The sequence below is a fragment of the Tyto alba genome, unplaced genomic scaffold (assembly GCF_018691265.1).
Source record: "Tyto alba isolate M040663 unplaced genomic scaffold, T.alba_DEE_v4.0 Super-Scaffold_41, whole genome shotgun sequence".
Taxonomy (NCBI): domain Eukaryota; kingdom Metazoa; phylum Chordata; class Aves; order Strigiformes; family Tytonidae; genus Tyto; species Tyto alba.
The window spans coordinates 22,126,476-22,138,819 of record NW_024881317.1 but is presented as its reverse complement, the minus strand read 5'-3'; the positions used below and the strand labels follow the sequence as shown (position 1 = coordinate 22,138,819).

The window sequence follows — 12,344 nt, the reverse complement described above, 5'->3', positions numbered from 1 at the left end:
ATAGCTTGATGGGAGTGAACACTAGAAGCTTGATAGGGAAGTGTTTGAGATGACATCACTATAAAATTGATGAGATCTAGAAGAAAAATAAAGTACTACACAGAAGGCAGTGGCAAGATCAGGCATGCCTGAACCATTAGAACTCAAGTCCAGCTTATGCAAGATACCAGGGAATCCAGAAGCACAGCTGCAATATACTTAGGAGTGTTTAAACTAGATTTTAGAGATTTGTTTGGTGTTTGAGAAGAGTATTAATGGTGACCTATTAAAATCTCATTTGAATCATCTCCCTAAACTCAAGTAAAAAAGGTACTACCTCTATTTTATATCACAGCACTGTTAAAGAGCTGTCATACTTAATAACATGATGACAACACGAAGAAGTCTTTCACATGCTCTTGAAAGAAAGACCACACTCAATTGTGCAGTCATTTTACAGCAGCATTAAAAGATCTCTTTTAAATACCTTACTAGAAACCAGATAAAAGCACTGACAGAAGCTATCCTGTAGCAGGCCTTTAACAGTGGTGGTTGTGGCAAGAATGTAAGAACAGGACCAACATAATCTTCTGTCAGCCTTCAAGAACTTGCTGCTAAGGGTTTTCCTAAACCAAAGGTGATGTTTTCATTGCCATCTTAAAGCAAGTTTATATTTCCACAAAGATATAAAAAAGCTTTATTTAGTAATTTTCCACCTGAGAGGGAAGAGCTCTGTCTCAAGTTGCAAAAGGAGGACGACAATGTAATATTTGTAAAGCCCTTTGGGAATTCCACTTCATTTTGTCACACTGAGGCCCCGAAACAGGAGAGCAGCAATGCAGTACAGAGCACGCTCATACCTGTACTGTCTTGACAGCCAATGCCAGGTTAACATTTGGCAGGTGCTGTTAAAAGGATAAATCATCTCTGCAGTTACTTTGCTGCCTAGGAGAGGCATAATTAAAGGGACAACAATAAAGAATGTGATAATGCTTTGCTGAAAACCGTTAATATAGGCCACTGACAAACCTGTAACTCCCAGATGCTTACAGTGTACTAAAAAAGCTACAGACCTTATTGCATCTACTTAAAATACTTGAGAAGATGAAGGTAAAGGTACATGGAAGGACAAGACACTAAACAGTCCTGTATTCATCCACACCCTTTTACCATTCCTGCCTTGGCCATTATTTACAACGCCTTAAAAGCTATTTCTCTCTATCCTGTCATTATTGTTCCATTTTCCCAACTAATTCTCTTCCTAGAAACAACAACTTTTTTTTTTTTTTTTTACTTACTCCATATGGCTCAAGATTGGGGTCACTAAATTGATCCTGGTATTGCTAAAAATAGGAGCTTTGGGAGTCTGAGACTTAAAACGTGCAGCTTTACTTAAAACTATCTTATACCCTTAAGTGAGACTGTAAATTGCTACTGAGCACCACAGAACTTGCAGCAAAGTGTTGAAAAACCCGTCAGTTAAGAATTAAGCAAATTAAGTCTGAAAGTAAACCATTGATATTGCCTATCCAAGTCTCATATTGAGTTCAGTACCCTAAAAACTGGGAGAGATGCAAACTGTCACACTGACACCAAGCAATTTTGCTTCTGGAAGCAAAGAGCCAGGAAGGGAACGCTGCATTACCACACACTGTCCTCTCTGTCAAAGTTACAGGGACAAAAATGGGGAGAGTTACACCATAACAAATCTGAACACAAATAAAACAACAGAGGGAAATTAAAACATTTACACTGCTGTCATGTTTGACAACAAGCAGAAAAGGTCTCACAGTACAGAATGGTTACAGCCAGGTACTCAAGCATCTTTACCAACCATTTTGCATAATGAAAGAATTGGTAAAAATAGGATAAAGCTCAAATACTTCCAAAAATACAAGGGTCAGAGGTGATAGCACTTACACAGGAAGGGGAAATCCAAAGGCGAATGCGACCTAAAGATGGGTGCTAGTCATCAACATAAACACAAACTCAAATACAGAAGGGAGAGAGGACAATTTTGTGAAATGCAACTTTTTTTTGGCAGTTCTGAAAACACTGATGTCAGACCAGAGACCAATGGTCATCCCCAGGCTTGCACAAAGGGGTGAAGCTTGTAAGAGCAAAAGGGCAAGTACCCCAAATGAAAGAAGACAGACGTAACTGGCAGTGTTAGTTCCCAGATTATGGGGACCAAACAAGCACCAAACATACCACTTTAAGAAGTGAAATGAAGTACAAAGGGTATGGCAATCTGAAGGTATTTTTCTCTTTGTGCAGATTTAGAGCAATTGTACAAAAGAAAAGCTCTTCAAGTGTAACTAAACTGTTTATTCAAGTAACTGCCAAAGACAGTCCTTTCACCTGCAATTTAGAACTAGCTATGCCAAATCCTCCCATGCCTTGAGACACACTCAGATTTCACCATTAGGTTAAAAAAAAAAAAAAAAAAAAAAAAAAAAAAAAAAAAAAATCACTCGTTTCTAGTGGGATGGGTCATATACAGCGTAGCAGACAGGAACAGCTCTGCTCACTTTGTTAGACCTGTCTTTTTCGTTCCAGCATGAAAATGCAGTGGGGTGGGGGGAAGCCAGACCAGGCAAGCCCTAGCTTTCCAAACACATACAAATGGGGAAAAGCCCATCCAGAGGCTTCCAGAGGCCAAGCACAGAGTAGCTCTGAGTCACAAAACCAAGATGTTCAGCTGCTTCTGGATTCTGAAAACACTCCCCCAAGGCAACTCTCTGCTAGCAAAGTGGTAAACCTCAACACCAACTAATAACTGAACTCACTGTTTATGTAGCCTGGCAGTCATACCAAGAAGAAGTAGTTAGCTGCAGAGCTTGTCTTACCATATGCAAACACTTAATAAAATGGTATCTCCAAATAATGAACTTCCTATTTATTTTCCTGGAGTCATTGTGGGAATCACAAGCATAACCTAAGCTACCTGATAGAGCCTACACTGCAAGTCTTCAGCTACAAGTTCAAGAAACAGGATAATGCCTCCAGCTCAGAATAAAAGTTTATTCTGTGACTATCTGGCTTAAAACTGCAATTTGTACATCCTGTTACCACATTTCTTACTGTGCTAAATCCATCAGACTTGCTTTATATACATATTTCTTTCCTCCATGTCATTTATTCCTGGCTTTGATCTCAAGCTCTTAACTCTCTCCTCAACCCTCACTGAAATAGCTTTAAATCTTTTCTGGTATACCCTCCCCTTTCTAAATAAAGATTACACTGGACTGCACGGATTAAGGATCACTGCAGAACTAATATTTCAAGTTAGGTACCGTAATAGAAGTTTTTCCCATTTCAAACTAGACCTCCCAAAATGTGAATTAATATGTCATCACACTACTATAAAAGTCACACACATATGTAATACTATAAAATGTGAGAGCAGGAGTCAGCTGCTTAAAGCAAAGGAGAGAGGACAAAATAATATTATGTTCCCTGTGAAAGGCTACTTTAGATAAACTGTCTGTACATATAGGTTAGAATGCCTCAAGCAGAAATCTACAATCAAAGGATAACCAACTGAAGTCTGCTGTCCTTGCTTGAAGATACATAGAAGACAAGATCAATAACATACTACAAAGCTGTATGTTATGGATCTTCTCATTCTTTGCTCTGTCAGCCTGCATTACCTCCTGGTAACAATGATTCTAACCCACTCAAACAGGGAATTAAAACCTGTAACACTATGGATTTTTAGCACCATGCTACCCCTTCACCCCACCAATAATTCAGGGGAAAAAAATAATCCTTGCACACACAGTAGCCCAGCTGATCTTGTCAGTCCTGTGCCCAAGAGAAGAGACGAGCTTTCACACTGCCACGGAAAGCTATGTATCACAGATCAACATAATCCCCACAGAGCATTTATTTTGTCCTTCTCAACTACAGTTCTGTTAATTATCCTTTACTGTACCAAGAATTAAAAAACAAACACACACACAAAAAAAAAAAAAAAAAAAAAAACCACAACAAAAAAAAACAAAAACCAACCACCCATATCCAGGTCTTGTGATATCTTTCAATCTCAGATCCTGTGTCAAAGCACCTTCCTTTCCTTTCCAAGCCAAACAACCTTAACTTACAGAACCATCTCCGTGGCAATCCTCATTGTTCTTTTAAGGTCTGGACTGTAATATTAATTTCAGATTTTCCTCAGGCGAGAAGGTATCGCATAATATTCTGAATGCTTGTATCAGTCATTACATATTATTTTTAGCATCACGGAAAGAGAAGAGCTTCTTAATGCTTGCGAAAATTTAACAAGACGAACAGAAAACACTGCAGCTGAACTCCATTTATAACTGTATTTAAACCAGTTTAGCATTAATTAATTATAAGGAGTTTTGAATTAATGACAGGAATTAAAATACTTCTACATTTACATAAAGTAGATTATCCTAGCTAACCACTACAAAGTTTTTCTAATAATCCAGGCAAAAAAAAAAAAAAAAAAAAAAAATCCAAGAGTGATCAGTCAATATGGTATCTACTCAGTTTTTAAAAATGCTCTCAAGCATCTGTTTTTTCAAACTCCTGCTGTACGCCTTCACTGAATTATTTCAGTCTGCCTTTGGTCTGCCATGATGTCTGCTGGGAGCCTAGTGCATTGCCAAAATCCTTGTCAAGCTCTTTTCTAGGCATTTAAATTCAATCTTCTCTTTTTTAATTTAAAATATATTCTTTGTCAGTTTTACCAACCTCCCAGAATTAAATTATTTTTTCATCCACTTCTACTGCTGATGTTTTGGACTGATTGCAGCTTTTCATGCCTTCCCTTTTCTAGTCCATTATATTCCCCTTCCTCTTACTTTTTCAGGTCTTCGATATGCCTGTTAAAAAATGCATTTAGCTTAGGTTTCCAAACAAACACACAAGCTATAGGGAGAGCCACCATGATCCCTATGTATACTCAAAGCTGGTAACAATTCACAAAACGTGGGAAGTAGCTACACTAAGTAGCACTTTGGCTCAATAGATTCGTTAATGTAGCATTTTAAAACATGTAATGTAAAACAAGCTTGTATGAATTAGAGCAATCGAAGACCTTATTTTATTCTTTATTCAAACCAGAACAGGACATTATGATCTAATTTTCTCTACAAAAAGGTCTCACAATGCAAATCCATTTAGCTAGTCACCTACTGTCTTGGGCACTTTTCCTCCTCCTCATCTGGGAAATTTGTTTGTTCAGAACACCCCTGCCCCTGCATTTTCTTTGATACATCAAAAGGCTTCCAACCTGATATCAAAAGCTAACACAGCCAATATAAACACTGTGTCCCTGAGACTCCACCTTACATACCGAAGTTACAACTACATCCCCAAAGAGCAGAAGACGGACACGATGCCACTTCCTCCTCCCTTCAAAAGCAGCTGCAAAGCAAAGATCTCTGCTCTCCTACCCTTTTTCAACATCAAAGCCATTTCAAGATAAAGCCTGTCCTATCCTACAGCTCTTCAACAGTGTGCCATCTGGGGTCATATCTACTCCACATCTGCTTCCCAGGATCAGAGCCCACTGTTCACACTTTCCCTCACACACACACACCTTCCAGCAGCCGAAATACTATGCTGACATGACGGTGCTGTTTTCCACTGCATTCTTAACAGGACTGGTGAAAAAAACAAACAAACAAACAACTCGCCCATCTTGCTCTCAAAAAACTTCGTTCTTAATTATAGCAGATCTACAGCTTCTGACACCACATGATGAAGAAACCTTCACAGCCTGAAAAATTATTGTCTCTTTCCTTGAATGAATTTGCATCAGTGCCTACGCGGTGACTTCAGCCACAGAGATGACCCAAATAAGCTTCAACCTTACCAACAGGGCATGAATTTTTAAAAGTCTACAGTAGTTATCTTACTAGGGGATAAATACTTTCAAGTTTTGACACAGTTACAGACATTCAATCCAGGTTGAAATTATATTTAGTTTAGAGTCAATCTCCTTCAACACCAAAAAAAAGACATCAAAAAACTGTTTAGCTTCGAGTGAAAATAAGTTTAACACATCAAGTATGATTTTTAAAGGCACACAAATAATGCTTCAGATAACTACCATTATTTGAACAACTGGGTATTATATTTGATATGGAGCTCTGATAACTCACGAGTTATGTTTTAACAGCCATTCTCCCTCCTCCAACTTTACACAAGTCAAGTTTCATATTCTAGAATTAACTGGGAAAAATGACAAGCCACTACAATCACTGTGAAATACTGATAAGCACCTTGTTTTAAGACGTTTGACTGAACATATACAGGCTGTCCTCAAGCAGGACTGTGTGCAGGATCAGATGCTAAATCTGCACATTCAGCCCCTGGCTCTGGCAGCAGGAGCAGCACCTTAACCACTGGTGGGTTTCTGCAAACAACCCCAGCACAACTTTGGCGTGGGCAGAAAGCTCAGGTGCATGGAAAAGACTGGAAGGAGATCTTGCCATCATTCAAAACAATGTATGATCATAGCGATCAGTCTCGGGGAAGAGCTCTAAAACCAGATTACAGGTTGCTTTGGAAAGTTTGGGGGTGTCAAGCTGCTGGGTTTAATGCAACTCCTTCTGCAGTACTCGTGGAAGGTGGGTGAGTGGGAAAGGGCAGACGGTGACCATGTTTAAAACATTAAAAAGGAAAGACTGTGGAATCATGAACCAATCAATCCAATTTCAGTCTCCAGAAAGAAAAGAAGAAATATGCTTGGAAGTGCTCAAAAACAGAGAAAAGCCCAGGGGAGGGAAAAAACAAGCTGAATTACCTACCCGTGGTTTGATCCAGCTTGCCTGTGACAATCTGACCTCCTACTATAAAGTTAATAAAAACCAAAGGTGACTCTAGAGGACAAAGAACAGACGCAGTTTTCCTAATTTTAGTAAAGCTTTTAATACTGCCCTATACAAGAGCCTCATAACCAAAAATAAAATCTCATTAATGTAGCTTGGTGTACCATGTGCGTGTTTTTGAGATACAGCACATGAACAAGTAGATGGAAAACAGAACGAAGACTGATGATGGGCTAGAGGGTCTCTTAAGCTGATAAAACCAAAGCAAGCTAAAGCAGGGATGCATGCTCAAGATGGAATAGGACTTCTGACAACGGGGGGAAGACATCAGAAGGAGGCGAGATGCCACTTAATAAGAACATCTAAGAACTACTTGGTTTAGGAAGTAGAAGAACGCAAAGTAGCAGTCCTGCAATGTAAGATCTGACCACCATAAAGGATCCCACTGGACATGAATCAAAAATGTTTTAGTGTAAGAAACCATTTGTCTTGTGATGCAAACGGGAATGCCATATGTAAGACACATCAAGTGATCCTTCCACTCCACTGAATCTTGGTCTGGTCCCAAGTGGAAGGGCATCTAGTTTTACACATCACACTCCAGAAAACGTGACTTAAGAAAATCCACCAAAAAGCAGCAGGAACAGCCAGGAAAACACAAGTTACCAAGAACATCCATTACAATTAACCTGGAGAAGTACAGAAAGGAATTGCTGATGAGAAGGTAACACCCTCCTCCCCCACTCTAAATTGCATGAATAAAAAGTATAAAAAGCCTAAAAGAATAGGAAAGCAGATTTAGGTTAGATTTACAGAAGAACTTTCCAGCTAACAGATAAGCAAAAACAGTATCTAACTTTCAATCTTAACAGCGGCAGCTGCAGCACCTCCAGCACTTGAAGTTAAGAAGAGTTTGAACACTCTGGCTTTACAACCCAAGGATGAATCACAGGCTATCATTGTCCTTTACAATGCAAGTTTTTACAATTGCCGACTCTAAAGTAGTACTTACAGCAAAAGAAACAGCTCATTGTGAAGGAGAGAATGCACCTCATTCATGAATCTAGCAAGAAGTAGTCTTCATACTGTATTATGTTATAAGGACAGTTAACAGACTCAGTGTATTTCACCACTGAGAAGTAGTTTCACTGCGGCCCTTGCTTTGAATAGCATAATTCGACATAATTAAAACTATTGTTTGAAATTTAGGTACTAGCAGTCATCACCTCTTTACCTGTTAGCTGAGATGTGTCAGAATTCCGTGCAATTTTCGAGCGTATACAATTTAGTCATACTGCTTGTATTTAAGTTTCCTATGCGGGAGTTGTAGGAGGGAGAATAGCGATGGTGGGAAAGAGAACAGAACTTTGAACATTTTCCTTGATGCCCAGCCCACACTCATGCTCCATAAATGCTGTATGAAACTGTTCCTTAGTTTTATCTGGGGACCATTAAAATCCTGTCAGAATACAATCAGTGCAAAATGGATGAGAATCATTAGTCAGAAACAGCATTACAAGCATAAAAGGATGGGTTTTCACTTACTCTTTTAAGAAGAAACTAATTTTAAGAAGCTACTCTTGCCTGATTTTATGGTCATTTCTCTATTGGTTTCTGCCAACAGAAAAGGCACGTTCTATTTTTGGACAGCTAGTTAGTTCCATCTCATTCATCCAAACAGATGAAGAGAACAGAGGTAAGCAAGTACCACCTAACAATATGTTTTTATTTCCACTTATGTCTAGCTTTGAATAACCCAAACAATTTTATCAAGTCAGCTTTCAGTTTTAAAAGTGTGATGATGTTTAAGAATTCCCTCCTCTACACAATACATGATAAAGTCTGGATTTAAGCGCACTTTGCCAGACCAAAACTCTGAAAAGGGAAGAACTTGACAAATTGCTAGCACGTGTTGGTGCGCTGAAGAAACACTGTGGATTTCATGGGGGCAGTCCAAGAATCTATTTTAGACAACAGTAAAGATACAGCCATGCTCCTTTAAATCCAAACACTCTGAGGTGAAAATATTAGTACACTGAAGTCTTTAATTCTAAACAAGCAGCTGGAGAGACAAAAATATCGCAAAGGTTAAAAAAAACAGCAACTGGAAAAGGCATGTTATTCATCACCAAAGAGCAAGTCAAGCACCATTCCATAAGGAGGATGCTGTCACTTTTGAAGCACTGAAGTGATTTTCCAACAAATACCAGTTGGAAACTACAGGTTTAACACAGATGATCTTGACAGACTGGCTTTTTCCAGCTGTTCCTCCTCATGCTTCCTCATCTCTCTTCTAACCCTCCTTTCCGTCACTTCATCTAAACTATGCTCTGGATACAAGTGACAAGCTAGCATGCATCAGAAACGCAGCCTTGAAGAACCTGGCAAGTTTCTCTGAAGAATATTCAGGAAAAATTACATTTCTGACATGCAATTTTTTCTGTGATCTTTAGGTATTTATGCAAGAGCTTTAAAAAATAATCCACACGGGTGTCAAAAACCTCTTTCCAGTTTTAGTAAGCTTAAATCTATAGGGGAGTCTGATTCAAAATATTCTGAATTACATTAACTCTGGAAAAATCACTGGCAATTCAACCGTGATCTCCTGTCAGAAGCAGAAAAAAAGGCTGCTTCCCACAGACACTCAATATTCCACTGAGCATCTTCTGTGCAAGGTGAGCGGTGACCTTCCCTGCAGTTTCAACATGAACATTACCATTCTTTTATCATCTCTAAACTCACATGTGTTACTTGAACTATCACCTTTTGCTATACTAGCAGCTTTGTATCAATAATAGATAATGCACTTCTTGCATATACACTTTGGAATCCTTCCACATACCTTCAAAGCATAAACCTGTGTGTTAGATATGTTTTGTTTCTAAAGGAGTTGTCACTGACATACTAGCACGTGCCTGTTCAAACCAAAACATCATTTTTCTTAAGACTTACAAGGAGTATACACAATTCAGGAAATGGCTGTACCTGTTCTTCATGCCAAAGCAAAAGAGGAATTGTTCTGTTTCATGAAGCATCTCACAGGCCATTAATTTGCTGAAAGAAAACAGTTCCTCTGCGGCAGGTCCTACAATCTTTAAATTTGTCTCCCTCTGTTACAACAGCATTCGAATTGGTGTAGAAATTCAACAGCAGCAGTAAACCTTATTCAGAAGAGTCTCCACCTTTCACTTGACTTGAAAGCGCTCTCCTCCTTTCCAAGAAGATTTTCATTCACCTGTGTAAACTCCTACAGCAGTACAAATACTCAGCCTCCCTTACCATTTAACTGCTTGGATGATTCTAGTTAACCACATAAAAATTAATGAGCCTTCAGGATACACCTGGGGTCTACAGTCTTACCTCACACCAAGAACTGCTACTGCTTGGTTAGCTTCTGTCAAGAGTGGAAGTCATGATTAAGACACTGGAAGGCTAAAGCCTTCCATCTATCCCAAAAACTTATTTTATTGTCGACCTCCAGACAGATAACTGCTGTCAAACACCGAATGTCTGCACTGCCTACCAGCTATCTGGAATTGTTATGCCAGCTGCCGGCATTTGACACCTTGCCTGCTAACTCTGCACAGGAACAGCTTCAGGCCCATGACCCATTTAACTTGCGCCTCAGAAGACTGCTCATCTCAATCCACCCAGATACAAGGGGAGGAAACACAGCACCGGTAGATTAACCCTGTGATGGTGATGCTCAGATGGGACAGCTATCACAGGAAGCAGACAGCATCTCTGCAACAGAGAACCGGACTTCATCCACAACTCAGCAGCACATTCCTGGAAGCTCACGGGAAGTCAGGTCCCCAATTCCCACTGAACTCCAGTGGGATTTGCCCAGGCTCTTTTAAGCACCACAAAAAGTCCCTCATATTGCAGAAGGCCTACAGTTTTCATTCATACAGTGTGGATGCCAAAGCTGCTTCTGGTTGGTTAGCAGAGAGAGACATGAAGCTCGGTTCTGGTTTCAGACTGCAAAATCTGCACATACTACAGCAATAATTCTGATCTGGCATCCCTGGGACATTATTTCTTTCATCTACATCTCTCCCAGCATTGACAAATATGCTGAAAGCCTCAGCGTTTCTTCTAGAGTAAAGAGCCAACAAAGCTGACTTCATGCTGCAAGGCAAAATTTACTTCACTAGAGGGAAAATGCTTGGACTGAACAATATCTGCAGAGCAGTAAGGAAGAAGAGAGAAAGAAGTATGAAATGATGAATACTTGTGTGGGATTGGTATATTAGTAAGGTATCCCTTCCTTCAAGGTAAATTTTCCCAGTGCACATAAACTGGAGTCTCTTGTGAGCCAAGATCCCTGCCCTTTGCAGCATTTACAGGCCAAAGCATCCCTGACATTAGTTTCACCGTGATGCTGCATAAGAAGCCGCTCCAGAAAGACTGTGCTCGGGCACTTCTGGAGCAGATGAAACCTGCCTCCACAGCTCGCTCTCGCCTTCGGATGGCACGATAAGACATGCATTTTTATAAGCGCTGCAGGACCTTCCTTCGAGCAGGAGGCTCGCAGTCGGTTAGGCCAGCCTCTTGGCCCTGCTTGATTCTGCCACTAATTGTCATGCACTTGGCTGCAAACTCATCAGGGAGGAGGCATGCCGCGCTAGATTTAGCTCATGCTATCCTACAAGGAAGAGAGGTTGTGGGTTTTTTTTTTTTTTTTTCCTCCTTCTTTTACGCTCCTATCAGAAGACCTCTTTAGTTGCTAAGGAACTACGGGTTTATTGCATTATAAATGATTTAAGGGAGCCCGGCAGATGCAGGTTTAGTAGGCGGGAGGAGATGTTCCATTTTACCGGCAGCACGAGACGCCTCAGGAGAAGCGGGGGGGGGGGGGGGGGAACCGCCGCGGCGCGGCCCTGCCAGCCCCCCCTTCCCTCAGGGATCCAAAACCCGGGGTGCTCCCCCCAAAACCCGGGGTCGAGCCCCCCCTCCCCGGGCTCAGGGGACAACCGCGGAAGCCCAGGGTCCACATACACACCCCCCACCGGCTTGACTCCCCTTCACCGCCATACCCGCCCCCGTAGCAACCAGCCGCCCCCGTAGCAACGCGCCCCCCCCCTCCCCTCCCCGCCCTCACCGTTCTGCGCCGCGGCGGGTCCCGGCAGGAGGGCGGCCGTCACCAGCAGCAACGAGAGGGCGGCGGGGAGCGGCCCGGAGCGCGGCATCCTCCTGTCCGCGGGCCGGGGAGGGGAGGCAGGAGGAGGCAGGGTGAGGCGGGCGGCGGGAGCGAAGCGGCTCCGTCCTTCTCCGCCGACCTCCTACCGCAGCGCTGCGCCCGCTCTCGCGACGCCTGCGCCACCTCTCGCGAGATTTGACGGGGCGGGGTGGGAGGGGGGGGGGGGCGCGCGCGCCGTGCGGGGCGGGGGGCGACGGTGTGTGTATGGGGGGGGGGTGTGTGTCACGCGTCACGCTGCCCGCCCCCCTCAGCCGCCATGTTGCCGCCTGTCCCCGCCCCCGCCCCTCAGGCGCCGAGCTGGCGGGAGGAGGAGGCGCCCCCCCCCCCCGCTGCAGGGCCGTCCCTCCTGCCGCCGG

At 42.2% G+C, this 12,344-nt stretch overlaps 1 protein-coding gene across 4 annotated transcripts in view; it reads right to left on the bottom strand.

Moving 5' to 3' along the window:
* Window positions 1–12,123, bottom strand: part of NPTN (neuroplastin) — a 58,238-nt gene extending 46,115 nt beyond the window's left edge. For 2 of the 4 annotated variants that reach the window (XM_042804041.1, XM_042804043.1), the window contains exon 1: window positions 11,890–12,122. In XM_042804041.1, coding sequence (XP_042659975.1) covers window positions 11,890–11,977 — 88 coding nt within the window. In that variant the 5' untranslated portion in view covers window positions 11,978–12,122. Of the gene's footprint in view, window positions 1–11,889 lie in introns of all 4 variants that reach the window. The other 2 variants (XM_042804042.1, XM_042804044.1) reach the window with 2 other exon arrangements.
* Between the last annotated feature and the right edge of the window lie 221 nt (window positions 12,124–12,344).